The sequence below is a fragment of the Pectinophora gossypiella genome, chromosome 23 (assembly GCF_024362695.1).
Source record: "Pectinophora gossypiella chromosome 23, ilPecGoss1.1, whole genome shotgun sequence".
NCBI classification, from domain to species: domain Eukaryota; kingdom Metazoa; phylum Arthropoda; class Insecta; order Lepidoptera; family Gelechiidae; genus Pectinophora; species Pectinophora gossypiella.
Window position 1 is genome coordinate 106,419 of NC_065426.1, and position 23,271 is coordinate 129,689.

The 23,271-nt window shown below is 37.9% G+C and overlaps 3 protein-coding genes across 5 annotated transcripts; 2 read left to right on the plus strand and 1 right to left on the minus strand.

Moving 5' to 3' along the window:
• Positions 1-39: 39 nt before the first annotated feature.
• Positions 40-13,565, minus strand: LOC126377420 (39S ribosomal protein L54, mitochondrial). 2 transcript variants are annotated; one of them, XM_050025161.1, is made up of 3 exons: positions 13,426-13,565; positions 933-1,078; positions 40-372 (listed from the first exon to the last, which is right to left on the minus strand). In XM_050025161.1, the coding sequence occupies exons 2-3, from the start codon at positions 1,071-1,073 to the stop codon at positions 214-216; spliced, it is 300 nt and encodes a 99-aa protein (XP_049881118.1). In that variant the 5' UTR covers positions 1,074-1,078; positions 13,426-13,565; the 3' UTR covers positions 40-213. The 2 variants fall into 2 exon arrangements, with proteins under 2 accessions (XP_049881118.1, XP_049881117.1); XM_050025160.1 differs by lacking the exon at positions 13,426-13,565 and adding an exon at positions 1,399-1,620.
• LOC126377423 (uncharacterized) lies at positions 1,969-6,417 on the plus strand. Its single transcript, XM_050025166.1, has 4 exons — positions 1,969-2,298; positions 2,656-2,799; positions 3,798-3,980; positions 4,514-6,417. The coding sequence occupies exons 2-4, from the start codon at positions 2,679-2,681 to the stop codon at positions 4,573-4,575; spliced, it is 366 nt and encodes a 121-aa protein (XP_049881123.1). The 5' UTR covers positions 1,969-2,298; positions 2,656-2,678; the 3' UTR covers positions 4,576-6,417.
• Positions 13,455-22,402, plus strand: LOC126377413 (nematocyst expressed protein 4-like). Of its 2 annotated transcripts, none has more exons than XM_050025149.1 (5): positions 13,455-13,589; positions 14,034-14,184; positions 16,061-16,147; positions 17,207-17,371; positions 21,166-22,402. In XM_050025149.1, exons 1-5 carry the CDS (start codon positions 13,536-13,538, stop codon positions 21,267-21,269), a joined length of 561 nt encoding a protein of 186 aa, XP_049881106.1. In that variant the 5' UTR covers positions 13,455-13,535; the 3' UTR covers positions 21,270-22,402. The 2 variants fall into 2 exon arrangements, with proteins under 2 accessions (XP_049881106.1, XP_049881107.1); XM_050025150.1 differs by lacking the exon at positions 13,455-13,589 and adding an exon at positions 13,664-13,865.
• The last annotated feature ends 869 nt before the right edge of the window (positions 22,403-23,271 follow it).

Sequence of the window (23,271 nt, forward strand, 5' to 3'; positions counted from 1 at the left end):
AATTGGCTGATGCTCTCTATGACAATTAATATACAAAAGTTACTATTAAAATTTTACTAAATAATTAACATTATCATTAAACCTACTTAACAACTAACAATTATTGACTTTGGCGTCTTTATATCGTATGTGGTATAGCGGCGTAATGTCGCAGATCAATGCGATAGCGGACCGCGCCGGGAAAGTCGCTTATAGTGGCTCTTATAGATGGTTCTAGAACTTGCGCATGGACCGCAGCTTGTTGTTCCTCCTCATGCCGGCGGCGCGCACGCGCAGCCAGTACTGCTTGGTGTCGGGGGACAGCTGCTCCAGGGGCGGCGCCACCGTGCGCAGCTCCCACAGCCACGACGGGTACTCACTGTCCGGCCCCAACTACAAACATTACATACTTACTAATGTTTTCAAGTGAAAATAATACATCACACAGCTATGGGTAGAGTTAAGATTACACATGAATTATTACTTGATGCTGGTTCATAACATTACACCTGCCATTATGATACACTTACAGTTACTGCTGGGGTGTAAAAGCATCTAAAACACAATACCTATTGCACACATATAAAAGAAAGTGCACAATGTCAACAAATGTCAAATAGCAATATTGCCTTTCTAGGTGAATTGTTTAAATGTGGCTTTTTTCGCCTCCTGGTATTCATTCCAAGAGGGATGAGAGCAACAATTTTTTTCTCATTTTTGTGCCAAACATGTGATTGGTGGACAGACCATGTTGTAGCGAGTAGTACAGGTTCCCACATCAGTGGGATGCCTTCATTGAGGTGTTACTAGTTGTTATAAAAATATTAATTTGATTGCTTGAAATATACAAAAAAAGGAATTATTTATTATAAAAGGATTCACCAACATGTATGGGGTTGTATTAAATATCATCACTTTTTCTTATCACTACTTGACAAAGATGGAAAAAATACCTTAACATCCTCCCCGGTGACGTAGATGTTGGAGCCGCACACATAGTTAACCAGCTTGTTGGGATCTGTCTCCACCGGCAGCTCCTTCTTCTCCATGGCTCCCAGCTTACCCATCTTTTTCTTGCCCTTACCGAGGCCCATCACACCTGAACATCACCATTGTTTTATGTTATTAACGAAAAAATTGGATACACGGATGGATGGATTGTCAGAAAGGGAAAGAAAACTTTGGTGTTCCATGCTGATTGTCATCATCATCATCATATATTATAAGAAAAAATGAGCAAAGATGAGCCCGTACAATAACAGGCGCCGGGCTGTGTCAGCTACTGGCTAGTTCATGATTTATTTTTGCCATAATTGAAAGTGGCTGCAAATCTTCTGATGGTAGCTATACTAATAGGTATCACATGCGTAAGTTTTTGCACTTTTTCGTAACAAAATGTTTGTTGTATTAAGTACTAACCACCAGCTGCAGAAGTAGTTTTCTTGACCGCTGCATAGCTCGGTGCGGCTGTGTGCAGCTGTTGCAGCGGAACGTTAAAAGCGCCCTGTATCCTTAATAGTGTCCTTACTAAATTTATTTGTAACATTATTTCAGAAATCTATATTATTTGCCAGTTTTCTTTCTAGTTTTATAGGTTACACCAACGTTTAGATGTTACTTGTCACGACTTAGAAAAAAACAAGAAAAGTTTTACAAAATGCAATTTTGTTCAACATTTAATAGCCACAACAAAACGTCGTATAGGGATGCACCACGTATCGATCAATGAAGTTAATTGAATGATTTTTTTAATCGTGTCTTACATATTGAAATTAATTTATGTTATATTTATATTATTATTATTATTATATGACAGTAATTTAATAAATCACAAATTTACCTAAAGTATTCGATTTGCTATTGATTCTTCCGAAAGAAAGCGAAAGATTTGTGTTAATTTTAATTTTGAAATATTTCAATTAATTTTACTTGACATTGACAGTTCTACAAGCTTACCACATGTTATTTATTTATTGTCAGTTACTCAATACTCCAGACGTCAGAAGAATGTTTTTGTAAAAAACTACAAATTCTAATGCAGTGTAATGCAATTCGAAAACAATATTAAATTTGTTAATGTACGACGTACCGTTGAAACTTTCTAGTAGTCTAGTATTTATTATTTTGCGTATTAATCCATTATATGCAAAAAACTGAAGTTCTTTTTTATTTGTTTTCTTTTCTAAATACTTCCCAGAATTTCCGATGACGAAAGAATAGTTTTGATAGCGTCAAATATATTGTGAGACTGTGAATACGTGTATTGCACTCACCGCACCGGCCACGTTATAATTTTCCATTACTTTCTTTATAAAACAGGTGAGTTTAATTTATATTAATACTAGGTATTGTACCATAACATTTGTGCTTATTGGCATTATGGCATTCACTCTTGGCCGATATTTGGTCACTGCCAAAAGTGGATGCGACTTGATATGAATTATTATGTTGGACATGACACTCAACATACCTGTTTAAACTTCATATTCACCAACCTAATTAATAAAGGGATTCCTAATTGTAATTCAATCAACTTTTACATATTGTATGGATCCAAAAATAACATAGCATCACGCCTGTATCCCCGAACGGGTAGGCAGAGTTGTATAGAAGTGTATAGTATCTCATCCGTTTAGCTTTGATGGACTGTATCCATCTTTACTGTTGTAATTGCAGAGTGCAGCGTGGCGGGCCCCGAGATGGGCGTAGTGAGCTCGCTGATGTACGCGGCAGCATCAGTGGCGCTGCTGGCGCTCGTGCTCGAGTGCTGCTGCCGGAACCGGCTGAAGCGCCTACGAGAGTCCCCGCAAATACTCGCTTGTGAGTTGTTAATATTTCTGTTTACTTTTTTGTTGTATCTTAATCTATATAAATACTTAAAAGGGAGGGGGTCTATGCACAGCAGTGGATATATCTCTACAGCCTGTTCTGTATAGATAGATCAATCTTAGTTTATGTGCTTATTTTCAGTAAAATGTAGCTCCCTTTGGCGAGTGCTACGTTGGAAATACATTACGCTACATGTACAATATGAAACCCATTATCAAAGTAAGACTCGCTTGGATTTTTTTCCTTCCTTGTGACGCCACGCTGCCAACTTCTGGGAAAAATCCGCACACACCTGCTATATTATATTCAAAGTTCATTATACTTTCCCTATACAATTGTAATGCACATGAAGAAGGTATACAAACTCAAATAATACAATAAAAACCCGGCCTGTGATCAGCGTGAATGTTAGAAATTCTGTATAACCTCCAGGAAGTTCCGTACCTACGAAAAGCAAAACCAGAGATGAGTAAGCTATTTAGGTACCTAGAGTACCTACCTATCACTATCTAGTGCGTCATGTGGACTCATATGTGATAGAAGGGATACAAATCAATCCCTTAGCGTATAGTTAGTACCTGCTCCACTTAGTTCAGGTTCAATCAGTGCCATATCATAAGCAACTACTTTCTCTAATAGTACTCTAATATGTCTGTATAATAGTAAATATTAATGAGTTTGTAAACTCATTCTCTGCAATTAACACGGAATAGAAAAAAGATGTTGGAAAGGCCAAGTGAGCGCGAAAGGCGCGCCATACAAGTATGAGCAAATTGAATTGGCTACTACGGTTCTCATACAAAATGCGCGTTAGGGCCTTTCTATCCTATTTCTTTTAACCCAATGTGGCAATTAATTAAAGTATTAGAGTATCTACCTACCTACTAATATAACGTACTCCACGGTTGTGCTCTGTAATGTATACATTTTTGAATTTTTGGTGTATTCTTATGTACTTTCGGCCGACCTCATATTTATAAATGTTGCAGTGAACGTGGTGAACTCTAGCCAGTACCCGGTGGTGACGCCGTACCCCACGGGGCCGGTGGTAACCCCCTATCCCCCCGGGCCGCTGCGGCCTCCGCCGCCCGTAGCGTTCCCCGCGCAGGTGACGGTTGCCGTGCCCTGTCCCGCGTACTACCCTCCCGCTCCTAACATACAAAATGCTGAAAGTAAGTACATCCTAGAGGTTGTGAACATTCATTTAAAAAAGTATTCGATTATGTAGATATGCACATAACAGGAGGTAGATGCGTCATGTCAAACAATTGGCACGTAGCAATATTGTTTCTTTTTTAGATGAAATGCACAATGATAGTGGCGTTTTTATTTACTTCGGTTATTTTTAAAGATTTGTCACTATCGCTGCCTCTTTATCATTTCACATAATATTTTGAATAGCAGCTATCGTAACAGTTCAACGTAATATATAAAGTAATAATTTGATATCTAAAACACTAATTGTTGATTTATATTGCATCGTCCTGCATTTACGTCTATGATGACAGTTTCCTGTTATAAGTCGAATCACCCTTGGAAGAAAATGCTTTAGCGCAAGAAGGCTACCCTTTTGTAACCTTGTTAGTTCTGTTTTATGCAATACAGTATATTTGATTCGTAGTGGTGCTGTAATAATGATAAAACACAAGGAACATAAAGTAGATACAACACAAACAACAATAACAATAATAACTTTGGTCCGCAGCGCCGCCGCCTTCATACGAGCAGGTGATGGCAGGCCAGCACTCCGTCCCTGCGCCGCGGTAATTCACACACACATACATCATACTTCTTTTGGTGCCATGGGGGACTATGGGAGTTCTGTTTCTTCCCTTAATATTGCTCGCCGTTGAATGTTGTTGTCAATATAAATACAAACCAAAAATAAGTAAATGTATGAAATAATAAGTCGGCACCGAGAACATTGTTGAACGAAATAGAGTTTGTAATGATGCTGGCTCTGACATGGCATAAATAGATACTCCCAGTTTTCGAATGATAATAATGGTCTGTGTTAGTTTTAGTCAAAACGATGTGAAGAAGATATTAAATACTGTCTTTCGCATTTAATATATTTACTTTATTTTATTTTGGGCAACGAAACTTGTCCATCAAGTCTTGCTCTGATATGATTTAAATCTCATGAAATGATTTGCTTATCCGCGTTTATTGTTGTATTTATTTAGTGGCTCAAAACATTATCTATAATAATATAGAAGGTTAATAAAAAATATCCCCTTAAACTAAGTCCGCATTTTCAGCAACTATTGTCATATTGTTGTTTAAAAAATAATGATACAGCTTATTTACTTCACACTGTAGGTACAAGTCATCATAATATGGATTTACTGATTGTGTGTATTTCAGAGAACTTACAATTAAAGCTTTTTGTAGGATTGTATTTCATTAGTGAGGTTATCATGATACCATTCCACAATAGCTAGAATATAATAATGTTTTGCGATTTTCCATTTCTGTAATTCTGAATTTAACAACTCACATTATTGTCTCGTGATTAAGAGTACTATCAATGAAATTGATACTTGGTTTTCCGCTTACGTGTCTGTATAAAATACTAATGTGGTTGAGTCATTAAGGGCTTATACGTGGGATAGGAAAACCTATACGTTGATATGTGCCATAATTAGTGAATGTGGGGTGCTCATAAAGTAATGATTTATACGTATACCTGATACGAAGTACCACAAGGCTCGCAAATACACAGAAAACGGGTAAAATAATATTATTATACTGTGCTAAATTTAAGAAGTCGTAAGTCAATTTTATATTAATGTAGACTTACTGCAATAAAGGAGCTATTGTAAACAACATTCTGAAGAAATTCTTAAGGTTATAAAGACGTGTGTCCCTTATTTATCCCTTAAGGGGTAGAGACTAAAATTAAATATTATTTGGATATTTAAGAGTTATTTTTTTTATTGTGTTAAGCAAATATTAACTATATAAAAGAAAATGTATACTTATTTATAATAATTAAAATCTCAATGCATTATTGAAGTTCATAAAAAAATAAGTGATGTGTCAAAATGGACTTAGACTGATTTTATAATGTAGATGTGGAGATTGAACTTTTTAAATATACCGGTTATAATCAGTTTTTTGATCGATTTTTTACGAATACTTACATTAAGTGCTGCCTTGTCCATGGTGTAGTTAGCCCGTGAATTAATGGTGCGGCTACATAAAATACCCGTTATTGCAAATTTTATACTAAGTATTGTCTCCACTAAAAATGTACTGAGCAAAATTTTTGTATGGTGTCTATAATCTTTTTCGACTGCTATACAATGTTTTTCAACTTAAGGGTAGGATAGTACAGGCCTAACAATTTTGCTATTTTTAAGTTTTCATAGAGAAAAGACAAACATGATGTTATTATGTGTTGGTGAGGTGTTATATATAACTAGATAGTTATTTACATAAACTCAAACCCCGTGATCCCCAATGAGATGGGCAGATATCTCTATATTAGATCATATCAAGTAGTTATTCGTGTCTGAAAAATGATAGCTAAGCGGCTTAAGTATCAAACGTAGTAATTTACCATTAACCAAAGCTAATAAAAGAAATAAATAGCATTGTATTTTATATGATTTTTTCATTTTATTTGATCCTAGTACTCTTGATATCAAGTGTCGAAATAATGAGATATTATTATAAAAAATGAAATGCCTAAAATTGTAAGCTGTGTGTACAGCAAATATAATATTTTGGCTTTGATAACTGGCACAATCAAAAGTGCTATGCTATAATGCTATAATCCTGGCTGCAATTGTAAATAAGCGTGACAGTCCTCTCATACTGGACCTATATACAGGGTGTAACGGAACGGGGGTATCAACCCGAAGTGTGCCTACTCTGTCACTATCTACAAATCACATGCGAGAGTATTGGCCGCCTAAATTCATATTTGCATTAGTTATGAGCAATTGAATTCCAGGTCTTCATGTAATAAATTCAAATTTGCACAACACTACGTAGCAATCAGCTGTTCAAGGTATTTAACTTTTGAGTGAACAGCTACCACCTCTTTTATTTATGCCTGCCCTAGTAAAGGGTAAACGTGCCAGTGATGGCCATATTAATCAATATTTTTTAAATTGTTTTGTTTCATCCTTGTGAGGCCAAGATTTCCAGACACAATAGTTAAAAAAACAATGGGCATTGGTCCCGGTTACTGCTTACTGATGTAATAAGTAGTCGTTACATGAGCCATGTCAGGGGCATTTGGCGGCTCAATAATAACCCTCGCACCAGGATTGACGAGGTTGGTTATCCACCTCACAACCAATAGGATAGAACAAGATGTGAACATACATAAATCACGGCTTTATCCCTAATGGACCAGACAGAGCTACAAGTAATTACACATATCTAATATCACACTTACTGCGCTACTGAGATGGGCAGAGTCACTTTGTTGTACAAGTTTTGTCCAAAAATGTAGTCGATTACCTACATTAATAGTTGATAAAGAAATGTACTTTACAATGCATCTCGTCTCCTTGTGTAGTATGCTTTATTTTATGATTACGTAATATCAGGCTCCCTTAACACCGTCATCCAGGTCAAATGGGCATCACACTAGCGGCGAATGCGTTCATGGCTAGCTAGGTACGGGACAGTTTCATTAGAATACTTTCAGAGTTTTGCAGGCCCTAAACAACTACTACTACTCATACACAGTTACCACCAATCACTGACTAAGGTGTGCAAATACTAACACCTCACTTTACAATGGATCAAAGGACACAGTGATTCAAGAGGTAACGACGCGGCGGACGAGTTGGCCAGAAGGGGAACGGGAGGTAACAGCCATCGGTCCGGAACCGATATTGCCGATCTCATTCGGACAGGTCCGCTCGCTGCTACGAACGAGAGCAGCCAACAAACACACCTTTTTTTGACGTGACTTATCGAAGTTTTGCCGCAAATGACATTAACTACTTGGCCGGACAAATGGGGAGCGCTGAAGGCTCTCACCCGGTACAACGTTTAAGACAACAGGCCTGAGGGTGCCCAGTTGGGCGCGAACCTCGGCTCAGGGCGTCGTCTGAGAGGAAAAATATTTGAAAGAATTAAACGACCCTAGTAAGTCGATAGCGATAAGCGCTGATTGAGGGAAGTCGTCGACCACGCCGGCGGTGTCGGTATCGGGGTCCTGAAATGTTTGTTGTCGCGAGCTGATTGGCTGATTCTATGGCTAGAGTAATCGGGTCGTCGGGATCGTATTACATACTTCGGACGCCGATGCTATTCAGTACCGTTCCTAAGCGGGATGTATTCGGAAGCCGCAACTACCAGGGGATTTGGTTGGTGCGGAGCAGAATCAAAAAAACTAATTTGAGCCATTGGGCAATGGTTGGCAGACTTAGGTCAATGTGCAGATTTTCATTGCGATGGAACCACGAACGATTTTGTATTTCCTGTAGACGGTGGATTTGAGAGAGACTCGCGTGAGCGAAAACTACCCCTGCATAGGTCATGATCGGACGGATGCAAGTCGTGTAGATTCCAAAGGGATAATTTACTACGCTTGTTAAGGAGACAATGAACACGGCCCATTACAAACGTGGCGCGATCGCGCACACGTTTGATATGGGCCTTGAAAGTAAGACGTCTATCTAAGACTACGCCGAGATATTTGACTTGCTCCTCCCAAGGGATCGGCTTGCCAGACATCTTGATGACTTAAGTTGACAGCGTGACCGTGACGTATTATAATAGCCCTTTGAAAAGTACACCGCTGCACTTTTCTCCGGGTTTACCTTGATTCTCCATTTGCGAAACTACTTGCCCAAGGCATTGGCGCGTTGGAGAATTCCGGTCATCATAACTCGACCACGGCACGAAGAATAGATGGCTGTATCATCCGCAAATAAAGCTAGTTCGGTATTAGGGTATTTGGGAATGAACAAACACACCAGACTATGAACCACCGTAAATAAATGCAGGCAGGCTAAGTTGGCACTACCCAACATCAATAGTTGTCTCTCCAAAAGAATTCTAAATGTGAAGAGGTCTCCACTAATACAGGTAACAGCTGCAGGTAACAGGTGTAGCTGTGTGGTCACGGTGATATCAACAAACATCTGTTTACACTAGGTGTCACCGACAAGCCCCTGTGCAGAACCTGCATGGACGAGACAGCGGCCCATGTGCTACTGGAGTGTGAAGGAGCCGCCAACTACCGGGTCCGGCACCTTGGCCAGACGGGGTGCCTCCCTGAGGCGACCGGCAACGTCAGAGGCTTCTTAGAATTCCTTGGGGATTTACAACATAGTAAAAGCAAAATAAATTTCTCAAGTACCGTTGTGACTGCCTACCCCTTAGTGATACGGGCGTGATATTATGTTAGTATGTTCTGATTACTTATGGCTCTGCCCACCCCATTAGGGATACGAGCAGCTGCAAGTGATTGTGTATCTTATTAACGAGACATTAATGTTACGTTTACAACATAGTAAAGACAAAATCAATTTCTCAAGTAAAGTACCTACCTAACATAACTTTACTTTTACTATGACATGGTAAAAGTAATCTTAAAATAAGTACTTTCGTACAATACAATAATACTTTATTGCGTACAAGGAATTAAAAACACATAACAGTATTTTTTTAAATCTTTCTATCGTGTGGGTTGTGAGGTGGATTACCAACCTCATCAACCCTGGTGTCAGGGTAACTATTGAGCCGCCAGAGGCTCCTGACATGACTCATGTAATAACTACTTTCTTACATGAGTAAGTAGTCACCGGGACCAACCGTGCCTTCCGAAGCACGGAATTGTAAATTGCATTGGGACAGTTAATGGGATTTATACCCTGTACCAGGATGCCAGGGCTCGCGAATAGAAAAAGGCACGCTAGTGTTTCAAACTATCGATAGTTCAGTATCGATTATCGATCATAATCATTTTCAACTACGATTTTGATTGGTAGAAATAAAAAAATAGCTTTTCAAAAAATCTAAATCCATGGACTTTTGAGTTATTGAAATTCAGTTTAGACAATCAGCCCACTCAAAATAACCATACTATCGGAGTGTAGCAATACTACTGACTGAGGGCAAAATTATCGATAGTTTGTTATTAATCCGCAACGATACTATCGATTGTATTGCACTTAGGTAATAAAATCGAAAATGTTCCCACTTTCCGAGTTATCAATAGTCTTGCTATCGATCGACTCTCGGTCGGGATAGATTATCGATAGACATTTTTTGATCGGCAAGCCCTAGTGCACCCGAAATTCAAAATGGCGGTGCTGTTAAGGGGAAGTTATCATTAACCATGATAAAAAATATTTTTTTTTTTTGTATTTTTTTTCCTTCCTAAATTGTAGTCGTGTATTATCCAACAGTGAACAATAACATCACGCCTTTTTCCCATTGGAGTAGGCAGAGACTGCGGAATTTCACTTACCACTACACGCTCGTATCGCTACATGCCCGTACCAAACATACATACATAATATCACGCCTTTATCTCTTATGGGGCAGACAGAGCCACAAGTAATCATAACATAGGTACATAAATAATTATCATGCTCGTACCGCTAATGGGATGTTCTTGTGACTCTGCCCACCCCATTAGGGATACGGGCAGAGTGATAGTATGTCTTATTATTGACAGATTAATTTCGCCTTCTGCTATTGCGCGGGATATTTGCGAAGAAACGTGGCAATTCTGTGTTAGTGCCAGAGTGTGAGCGCGGGTGATCCTTATTAGATAAACGACTTTTTTACTTTTCTAGGTTCAAAGTAAAATACGTACCTACTTTCATAAAATACAATACATTCATTCATTCATTCAAACAATACCATAAAAATATTTTATTGCGCACAAAGAAATAACACACCCTTAAGTACCAGGATACTAGCATTCCAAAAGAGATAGAAACATGCACACGAAAGTAAACTGTCAAATTATTTGTCAGTGCTTGTTTACTATCTGTGGAGTGAAGTTCGAAATTTGGATTTGTTGTGATAACTGTGATCAGTGATAGTTCGAGGTGTCTTTGAGTAATGTAGGTTATTATGAAATGATGATGTGTGTGGGTGCCGGCGATGGCAACTTAAGTGAAGCACGGAACTTGTATCAGCGATTCATAGAAGGTAGACCAGCTGATGAAGCCAGGCAACTGCCTTCACTGCATTGCTTCAGGAAAATGGTCAATCGCCTACTGCATTTAACGGGCTCTTTCCACGCGTCATCCGAGACTGGCCGCTCGGCGACCCGTGATCCGGAGTTTGAAGAAGCCGTACTAGCCGTGCAGCCAACCCAAGGACTACCACGCGAACCTTACCACATGCAACGTACGCCCGAGCTAATTCCTGCTGATTATTTACCTCGTGTGGCATTCTGAGAATGGTACCGAGTTCAAGTGGAAAGCTCACCAGACTTTGCTTCGAAAGTGTTGTGGACAGATGAAGCGGCAGGTCTGTGCATCGAACGGGGATGACGACATTTCGAACCTTTCTTGTAAAACGTAAGTCTAATTATTAATTACCTACCTACTTACCCACACTTTCACACTTTTTTTCCTATTTACTATTAAATTAAATACCTTACCTAAACAAGTAGGTAATTTTAACTTATTTTACACGTCATAAAATAATGTGAGAATAGTTGTCAAAGCAAAATGACTCCAATTATTAGATGCTTTAGTGTCATTCTTGTTTGTTACAGTCGCCGACGTGCCGCCGACTCGGATTGTTCCAATCGGCCGCCGACTCCTTTTGACGTTGCCGCCAAAGCCGCCGCCCGCTCGAATTTCGTACCTATCGCGGCCGTGCGAGCGCCGCGAGTACCAGGCGACCAGGACGCGCTAGGAGATTTGTGTAGTGCCAATATTTGAGTGGATTAAGAACAGTGACCTCAATAGTGCTGTGCCGTGTTTTTTACATGCTGGAAATATTAAAATATTTTTTTAACTGAAATTGAAAAAAATATCAAAAGTGTTTTTTTTTAATTGAAATTTTGCAGATAAGATCTACATAAGGTATAGTTTTGTCCCCTTTCGGCTTGATACCCCCCTTCCGTTACACCCTGTATATACTGGACCATATATAAATATAAAGCGTGTCAAATCCCCTCTAGTTACAAGGTACTAACATAAGTGACTGGGCACCCTCAGGCCTGTTGTCTTAAATTTTGTACCGGGTGAGAGCTCTCAGCGCTCCCCATTTGTCCGGTTAAGTAGTTAATGCCATCTGTGGCAAATCTACAATAAGTCACGTCAAAAAACAGAAAAAAGAAATATATGTATATATATTAAGTAAATTGTACTAACAAATAAATTAATCTGCGTTGTCTTTAATAAATAAAATTATTATGATTATTATGTCACTTAGAAATAAATTTAAAGAAATTAGTATTTTAACTTTGGCATCACAATATATCTTTGAAAACTTAATATAAATATTTAAAAAATAAAAATAAATTAAAAAATTTGCAAAAATAGCGATCGCCACATTGTTAATATCCGGAATAAAAATAAACTTGCTTTACAAGTCAGTCGATTACATAAGATCACTAAATCTTTTAAGGGGTAATATACGTTTTTACAATAAGATTCCCATTGACATTCAGAATTTGCCTTTCAACTTTTTAAAAGACAGTAGTTAAACAAAAACTTTACAAAAAAGGTTATTATAAAGTTAGTGATTATTTAGAAGATATTAATGCATACGATTAACTGTCTGAGAACTGATATTAGGCAGCTAAATTACTCAATTGTATAAAAATATTTTATGTTTATTTTTTTAAAGAACATCTAGGGCCCTGTGCCGAGGTTTTTCTTGCAGCGTCTTTTTCCCCCGGCTATACAGGTTGTGAGAAGCTGCAGTAATTTTAGGCGGATGAGACGTTCGTTATGTAAAAATTGACGATTCAAAGTGTAACTACGTTACCTACTGAATAAAGATATTTTTGAATTTGAATTATAATTTTTGAATGTTGACAATCCTGCATGCGTGTAGATAGGAGGATTATTTTTAAGCGCGAAAAAAATTTAAGCCTATATTTAAACAGTAAACTGCAACTAGAATTTATTTGTACAAAATCGATTTAATTGATCGATCAATTATGTTCAAATAATTGTTGGTAACACTAGAATTTGCAATGTCAAATGGGAGCCGTTCTAAATTTTTAATAATACCAAAAAGATTTTTAGAAATAAAAATAATTTTAATAATATACATCTAGTTAAATCACGAAATGATTTTTAAAGTTACGTAAAAGTTAAATAACAATGAGTTGATAATTATATTTTAAGTTTTATTCTGGCTGTTTGTTATTAGGTAGGTTTGGGGTTAGTCATTTATTATGGTGTTTACGGACATGGATATTAGTTTATGAACGTTGTTGCCGTGCCTTGTTGAATCGATGTTTTTTTTTATGATTTTCCTTGCCCTGTGGGTTTTTCTGATTCTGAATCTTCCCTGCAGGTGATTAATTAAACATAATCAAAAGAAGTGTTTCTATAGTTGAAGAGTTTGCGGAGGATGTGTATATGATTGCGTCATTGCGCGTCACTGCATCTTTCGTAGTCTGTGTTTTGTGAACCGGTTTGCGCTGAGTGTGGGGCGTTTTACCTTATCGTCGGTAAAACCCCTGTGAGTCACGGCGACCGCTGCGATGCCAGCGGCGGCACTCGGGCGCGCCGCGGCTGACTGGCCGCGCGACTCGCTCCACTGACGGCGCTATGTTCAACCACCGGGACCACGACGATTTCGATTTTGACGATCCTTGGTTCAAGGCAAGTGATACTCGGTGACAATACGACAATACACTCGCGATTGGCTTACAATTGGGCGCTAGCGACCTCGCTCCATTGTGCCGATCTCGCGACTGATATTGCACATTAATTGCGCTGAAAACCATTTTGGGATGTTATTGATAAACAGTGTATAATATGATCGGTTATTGTGTCGTGAGTGATTCATAAGTGACGTGTGTGCAGTAGTCCTGATATAAGTGGCTCATTTTGTTATCTGTATTATTTTAATTTGTTGGGAGAGTTTCTTTGGGTGAGGTAATAATTTAGACAAGTGACAAAATAAGCCAAAAGTCTACTTTTTCATTTATATCTGATGAGTGAAATGAGAAAGCAATTATGGAATATAACTGTAGTATTCAACATGGTGTATAATCTGCCTTGTTGTCTGCATATTATGCTGATGAGGTTGTTTCATTCTTTTAGGACGCCAAGCGTGCCCAGGACGAGTGGGCTGCAAACACATTCAAGATGGGACTCTCCATAGTGGCGTATGTGATTGCCGGAGTGGTCGTGTTGGCCATCCTAATAGCTTGTTGTTGCCGAAAGAGACGTGCTGGTGGACAGATTATATCACGTGAGTCATTTTGAAACTTTAATTATCAGTAATTTTCTTTTATTAAAAATATTATGTTCATTGCTGAGATTGTGTAGGGTACCGATCGAACCAGCAGTATGGTTTTAAGGAAAATAGTTTGGATTCAACAATGAGGAAACAATTCATAGATTTATGATTAAAACACTATATCTATGATAAACCCATATAGGTCATATACATACACACATATACCTAAAATATATAGTGTTCCCCAGGGTTGTGTACTGGGATCCTATTTGGTGCTACTACTATTTCAAAATATAATAATTTATATAAATTACATATAAAACAAATGTTAACTAAGCTAATGCTAGCTATTATGCACTCTAGCACAGTGAATATGACAGCAGGACAGAAAGATGCAGTACAGCTTAGTGTGAAAGAGACAGAGCAAGATAATGTATTATTCTTACACCACTTTTAATTAGTTAGAATTAGGCATCATAATTATATCTATGATGAGTTTTCAAGCACTTGCAAACAAAGCTTTAGTAAGTTGTAATAAGGTTTATTATAATGTTTTTGTTTGAACTTAAAGAGTCAACTAGGGTGTTGTAATGATTTCCGTTGAATGAGAAAGATAACAGTTTGCAATAATAGATAAAGTCCACATATCATGTTATGTACGGAGTGTATAATGTATACTGTTTGTAGAGTGGCTACGAGTAGATGGTATGTGTCACGGATAATTATAAACAGGTATCTAGGTACTCCTGTAATGGAGTTCACCTCTACTTGACTGGGAATAAAGAATAAACAAAATGCATCTAGCTGCTATGTTAACATCATGGCGTAAGTCCACTGATGAACTACCTACATTAATATTATACACAACTGCTAGACCTTTTACTATAAAAATACATAACACACAAACCCACAAAGACACTGTGCTTTGACTATAAACGTGTGTACAGTGAGGCAATTCAATTAAATAAGATGTAGAGGTAGGTAGGTAGTGATGAAATAAACACATTTGTAACAATTTAAATAACCTTTATGTTTATAAATAAATAAGTATGTATGTATTTTATGAGTTTTCCTTCCTGGTAGTTTTAACTGGTTTCATTATGTAACGCGGAAAATATAATTATGATTATAATAGTTTGATAGTCACAGTGACTTTATTATTCCATGCTGCCCAAGTCACGGACAATAAAATAATCACACATAGTGACATGCGCGGAAGATAAATCTACTGGATTCATCCTATGTTACTCAATTCTAAAATTACTAATAGTATGTAATAATAAGTTCACTTCTGTCTACCCCTTCGGGGTTACAGGCGTGATGCTATGTGTAACTGACTGTATTCCCAACTGGGGTAGTCAAAAGAGTAAATTGGGGTGCCTATACATCAACCACATGCCAGCGAATCCCCGTCCGTAATGGGTGCCTACGCGGGGCCCGCGGCCGGTCCTCCCCGCTTGCGAAGCGGGCGGGGAGACCATAGATATTTTTTTTGTTTTGGTTTTCCCCGAAGGGTAAGGCAAAGGGAACTATGCCCATACAGCCATATCTTACGTATTTTTTTTCTTGATGATTAACGAAATGATGAAAGGTGATGATGATGAAACCTAAGCCCCCACCCTCGGAGTAGACTCCTACTCCGAACCCCAAACGAATTAACTCAAAAGTCCGCATAAACATCGAGTTATGAAGCAGCTTCTTGGCACGAAGCGAAAATAGGCAGATACACTTTGTTCATTGAATACTCCACAAAACACCACTTCGTATTAATTATTTAGATTATTCAATGAAGAAAGCAACTGTCCCGTTCCCGTTTCCCGCCAAAAAGCCGGAGACCATAGATAAGCTAGTAGCCAATGCAACACTAACATAACCCCCGCCCGCGCAGCGCCGCCCCCCGCGCCCCCCGCGCCCGGCCAGCCGGCGCCGTACCCGCAGCAGCAGTACGCGCCCTACCCCACACAACCACCGCCTGGTATGTACCGCACTATAGCTTATTATTATTTATTTTATAAAAAATATGTTGTTAAGACTTGTCCCTTTTCCTAAATGATGGACTAGCAGTTTGGTTATTGGGCTGATGACGTACAGTCATGAGCAATATCATGTACCTACTTTAGGACTCTGTCGCACTAACATATTTGACATTTAGTGATATTTACAGTTCAATTTGTCAAAAAAGTTAATGTGACATGGTACCAAAGTGTATACATATTATAATGCTCGTGACCGTATCACCGCACAGTTCATCATGGATATCTTGGAACGAATATAAAATGGAGTAGTAAGTTTTAGGCTGCAGCGCACCCCATTGAGGATTGCGGTTGTGAGTTTATGTAACATAGGTATAATTATAAACTACTTTCGTATAACAGACTTCATACTAGATATGTATAATATGTTGATTGTTCTTGTGCGTAACACTATCAGTGTTAATATTTATTTAACGGCTCCGAGATTATTTCATTGCCTTTTAATGACTACCACGAGATAATGATTATACTGATTAAACATACGTCAATACGTGCTGGTGATTCGTATAAAGTCAAGAGGTCTTTTTTCAAATAGGTACTGTGATTTAGAATATAATGAAAATAGTTTATAATAATGTCGATTTTGATTTTGATTGTAATTTCTTTTATTGTTTTTCATGTTATTTATAATCTTATTTTTCTTTTTGTTTCTTTATTTCCATTCAATGTTTATTTTTGTTGTATTAGTTTGTATATTGTTTTCTCGTCATACAGCGCATTGGGCCTTAATGTAATGTTGTATGTACCTTAATAAATAAATAAATAATAGTAATAGTTTAGTGTCGATTCCTGTTGCTTCAGCATATTTTTACCATGATTAACCGGCCCTAATATCTGGTCACCCTAGGATCGAGCCTAATCGGCTTTATTGGAAATTCGCTTGCTGCTTAGGTGTTTTAAAATATTGCTGTCTATTCATTTTTGAGTAATGATACTCGATTTCGTACTAAAACGTATCGAGAGTGCGACCTGCCTGACTGATTGTTTAATTCTCGTTCCAGTGACGGTGTACCCGGTGACGTCCGCGTACCCCGCGCCGGCCGCGCCCTACGCCGACCCCGGCCACCCCGGGTACCCGCACCCCGGCCCTGGTAATCCCGGATATCCCGCTCACCCCGGCTACCCCACTGTCACACCGTATCCGCCTGCGGCGCCGGCGCAACATGGTATGTTACCAATAAATATTTATGCTTAATCTTAATCCCAAAATTTTTATGATTGTACATAATAGCTTATTAATATTAGTGTTGGGCATTAATAGAATGAATAAATTCAATATAATAATATTGAATATAATTTTAAGTTATATCTGTATGTTTTTTACTCGTCCAAAAGGAAAGGGATGGAATGAAAGTTATTTATTTTTGAAAATGAACGAGTGAATAAAACCATAACCCGGACGTATGCAAGCCGTTTGACGTGTGCTATCAATTTAATTCAGTCGCTTTATACGCCATCGTAAAATTTTTTAAAGGGTTGTTTTAGATTTCTACCTAAATCTTTAAGAGTTAAAAAAGTTTTGGACTGTCGATTATTGGCCGTCCCTTTCTCTTTCGTCGGGTAAGAAAATGACGGGTATAACTATAAATATAATTAGGATATGTCTGAATCAGCACCAATGCATAGCACTAACGGTTACATAATAATGCTAACAGGCGCGGTTGCTGCGAAGGGCGTCAATAGGTATTATGACCACGACATAATATTGTTATTTTCGCATTTATTCTATTTGAGAAAGGCAAGGGACTGGAGTTCATACAGCCTAGTATTTAGTACAGCCTAGTTAAGTCTGACAGCTCTAAAATAGTGCCGGCCTTCACTTACACTTAGTGCGAGAAAGAATAGCACTATATCCGTCAAAAACTAAATTCGTAACGTACTAATTTAATATAATATGTATTAGTATGTGATGGTCCTAATATCTTAGTTAATTTGTTTAATATTTTTTTTTATACTTGTCTTATTTTGTATTCATAAAATTACTTATTAAACTTCACTTTGAATGTACGTAACTACCATTTATAAGTTCATTCAAAGATTTTCAACCATTGGAAATGAGATGATGATGATTATTGATGACGACATTAGGGCGCCATGTTTTTTGTTAAAGTGAGACAAGTGTAAAAAAATGTTTTGTAAATAAAAATAGCTTTTTCAGAATAACTAACACATTATAGACGGCGATACGGCTCACCACCTACCACGTTAGTTTAACAGAAAGCTCGGTGTCATGTGGGTACTTAGTTCATCTTGCGTTGGATGTAACGCTGACTATCCCAATTGGGATATAGTGGTGAACTTATGTGTTGTTATCCCTAATGGGGTGGGCAGAGCCACAAATAATCAGAAGACCAGTTTGTCACCAGTCATTCTAACGAAGCTATGTCCATTGAGGTGTATGTGTTGGTGTAATGTGTACTAACCACTAACGGGGTTGGCAGTGTTCTACGGCGTGATGCCGCCCCAGCTGCCTGCGGGCTGGGCAGTGCCAGGTGCGTGCTCACCACGTGTTATATCACCGTCTTTGTCATTTTCAACCCGAAGTAGATCTAACTTGAATTTAATGCTCATTAGATTTGAATATAAGGGTCATATAAGAGAGAGCGGTCTTGCGTTCGCTGTGTTGTGCTCCGCTGTGTCGGTGTCTATGAAACGTAATCAAATCTATAATGGACGCTATCCAAACATTGAATAAGAATAAGAATAAAATATATTTATTGCCAGTAACAATTTACATTTGCTATAAGAACTAGGTAACATTGATGTTTTTTTTTTGTATTCTTTTGTTATTATTTTGTTTCTTTTGTGCCCGGTTAATGGCAAATGGGCTTGCTTACTATTGTGGGACTTAGACACAGCTAACTAAGAGTGTGTGTAGTATACACCTCTGTCTACCCTCCCCCCGAACCCCGTTGTTTCCCAATAAAGAAAAAACATGTATCCCATACACGATGGGCGATGCTGTTTTGTTCTTTATCTGTTTCGTCAAGTCTGTATTGTGGGGTCTAACGCATAAATAAATCTTCTTTTTCTTTTTTCAAATCACTGATAAAAAATAGCTAGTGACGTAATACAACACAGCGAACACAAAACTGCTCGGCCGCGTGAGGTCCCTGTCTGATACGATGATAAAGTCCAGGGGATCGAAAAGGCCACATTGAATCAATTCATCTAAAAAGCAATGTTTTGCTAATTGAGGTCTGTTGACGTTGACTTCCACAGCCTCCGTGGTCTAGTGGTTAGAGAGTTAGGCTCACGATGTGGATGTCCAGGTCCAGGTGTGATTCTCAATGGGCACATTGTCGAAATCACTTTGTGAGACTGTCTGTGCTTTGGAGGGCACGTGAAGCTGTTGGTCCCGGCTATTAGCCGTGAAACAGCTCCACCAACCCGCAGTGGAGCAACGTGGTGGAGTATAATACAAAACGTGTATAATCTAAGTTGTGGTTATCGGTGTTGCTGTCACAATTACTTAATATTAATGTATATTAGCGTAAGTTACAATTATCTATTGTGATTTGTAATACTGTTTGATAACCCAAATAAAGAGAAAAAAAATTGCTCCATACTCCCTCCGGTTGATTGGGGGAGGCCTGTGCCCAGCAGTGGGACAGGCTGTTTATGTTATGTATGACGTTTGTTGACAATGCGCACTTAATTTATATGCGCAAATGTCAAATTGTAATATTGATTTTTAAATGAATTGCTTGTATGTGGCGTGTGTAGGCCCCAGTGGGCGCGTGAGTGTAGCGATGTGTACGGTCCGGCCCTGTGACGTCACCAGACGCTTACGTCATCGTTAACGCACAGCACGCTCGTTAGCTATATAACTGTCGCCTACTTCTCTTATATTCCTTGTAGTGTATAAGGAAACCAGGTATGCTCAAAAGTGACAGCTAGCATTTCAAGGTTTGCCTAGCTGACGTCATCCCACCCTGCGTTGCCATTTCGTAAAAAATAAATTACCCACGTCCAATGCTTTTAATTTACTTTGCAAGGAAATTTCGGACTTTTAGTAAAAGATTTACGTACAGTTTTAATGCTGTTTTGTATATGTGATAAATAATAGTAATTAAATATATTAGTCAATAATTCACTTAATTTCGAATAATAAAATTTATGTCCTTGGAACGTTGGAGATACCAATTTAATGGTAACACTTGGGCTATCAATGGCGGCTTGTCATAGGATTGATCATATCTGGTCTTCTTATACGATGCTGGTGAAGTACAAACATTTATTTGTAGTACGTACCTTTTTCGCTTTGTCTTGCGTGTAGTTATTATGTGTGTATGATTGGGTAGCATCCTACGGCAGTTACTAACTACCTAAAGACAGATCTAAAACAGAGACAATCATTTTCTATTTAACTTATTTATGAATTTTAATCAAGAAAAGCATTCGATATTTTATAACGTTTTCTATGACGTCACATTGTGATTTTTTCATATAAATTAAATAATAATTTCGTGTTTTTCTGTTGCAATAGATTAAATAACAACCTAATGTCAAAACGACACATTCCATGGAGGCCGTATGAAAGAAAATACAAAATTTGACGTCATCAATAAACGTGGTCAAACAACGAACCATTACTTCATCTCGTATTATTTGAAAATAAATCAAATAGAAACATGGGATTGCTTTTTTACCACTTTAAACCTCTATTTCTAGATTTTAAATATCTTAATCTTCGACCGAGTCATCTATTTGGCCTGTTTTTTTTATGCATGGGTGTTTCCTACTTGTCCCAATGACGTACTGTTATAATGACATTATAATAATACTTTAATTTGTTATGTCTCTAGTAGATTGTGTTTAGAAACCGTGTCATGTGTCTGTCAATATCAAAATTATATTGGTTAACGAGGAAATAATCTGTAAAATATCTACCGGTTTATTCACCCGTATTGGTGTGTGAGACGTGTGTCATGGTGGCTGACGTGTCCTATGGTTGCAGCGCTGCCGCCGTCGTACGAGCAGGTGATGGGCGCGGCGGTGCTTGCCGCGCCGCCCGAGCACGGCAAGCAGCCGCCCTACAACCCCAGCGCGCCGCCGCACTAGCCGCATTACATACATCCTTTTATAACATCTGTAAAAAATATGTATATTCATATGTTCTCCCTTTATAACAACTGTCAAAAATAACGAGTTCAAATTATGGCCGCGTGTCAAAGAATCCTTGTCGCTCTACTATGTAGTACGTATGTGGCCAAAATGCGCCAGCGCGGCCGCCCGTGCTGCCGCCACACCGCGCCATCTGGCGGACAATAAGAACGACTAACTCTGGCGATACAGATCTGGCGGTGATACCGAAAGTTGTTCAAACTGAAGCGAATATTATAATTAATTATAAATGCGCATTTACTTGACCAATGATCTAAATCGTGCTATATTCAAAGAACTACTTACTCAATTTTGCGTAGATACTACTCATGTTCTCAATTGTGATATAGTTATGTTTCTTTTTATCGAATAGTTTTTGATTTCGTGTCATGAATTACGATGTACCTAAACCAAATAGGGGTACTAAATCCCCCCGTTACATACTGCCCGCATATCGCGCGCGAGGCGATATATCAGCCAGCCCTATTAGATACGCGATAAATGGTTTATTTTATCACATTTATCGCGTTGTGCTGGCGCCGTGTTTCGGCTGCCGATTTAAATTCTACGAATTATTTACAAAATCAGAATTTCTCTTTGTGTGTTTATCTATAAGTTATTAATTATTATATTTAAGTCACAACGTCATGTGCTTTATTTAAGTAAGAGATTAGGTACTCGTTGTTCATAGTAGGTAGGTACATTTTATTGTCGCCTCGCACTGTCATTATTCTTTATAAGATCTTTTGTTGTCTTAAAATATAAGAAAAAAAGTGCTTCCAAAGTTATAAATAACATGTAATACGTAATTTTTTACCTATACGAATTATTATCCTCCGATAGAATGGAGAGTTTTCCAGTTAGTTCCGTCATTATACATCGCTTTAGGAAAACTTTGTATGGGATGATAATTATTTAACGTTCCCGCATTGAAGGAAATTAATCCGGTAATGTCGTCGTAAGACGGAATGTTCTTTCGAAATCCAAACCCCATTGCTTAACTTTTGTGTCTGGATATGTTGGTACAGTTTTAAAATAAGGTGTAAAGTATCTACCAAATTACACATGTTGTAGCGAACGATGCAAATAAATGAACTGTTTCGTTTTGTTTTCATTTATAGGCTTGAATAAATTGCGCGCTATATCTTCTTATTGAAAGAACTAAAATTACTGTACCTACTGGAAAGCTCCTCATTATTAAATGTTTATTTCCAAATATAAACGGTTTCATGTTTCTTTTCGGAGTCCACCACCACCGCGTTATCTTTAAATGAATTTGCTATAATTTACATTACAGGTACGTTTTTGATACGTTCATTGTTAAGTGATCCGGCCAAGTAGTTAATGCCATTTGCGGCAAATTTACAATAAGTCACCTCAAAAAAAAATGTTAAGTGTGTTTATATAAAATGTATAATTTAAGTAGATAGGACAAATGGAACGAATAATAAACTTTATTTCCGTGTAACAAAGTTCATCTCACTTTATTAATCATTGTTACCAACAATACTTTTGTTACTGTATACCTCTGCCTACCCCTTTGAGGATACTGGCGTGATGCTATGTATGATTTAACAGGAAATAAAAAGAACGTATAACTATCGGAGTGCAGAAATATTGTCATGTAGTTTGAGGAACTAAAATTTTCCAAAACAAATATTTTTTATGTACAGGATTTTTTTATATAATATATGTAGATTGATTAATGTAGCAAGAATAAATTAATAGACAATGAGGAAATGATTTGTTACGAGTTAACTCTATTTTTGATAGTGGTGTCGATTATCGCTGATGCAAACTTAATTTAATTTTAGTTTGATAGCTCTAAAACTAGTATCTCTTTCTTGTATTTACCAGTGAAGGACTACACCAGGTATTACAGAGCTTTCAACTAAAATAAAAATTAGTTTTTTCCTCCGATATTAGCGCCAATGTCACTTGTATAAGTAATAGGAAACTT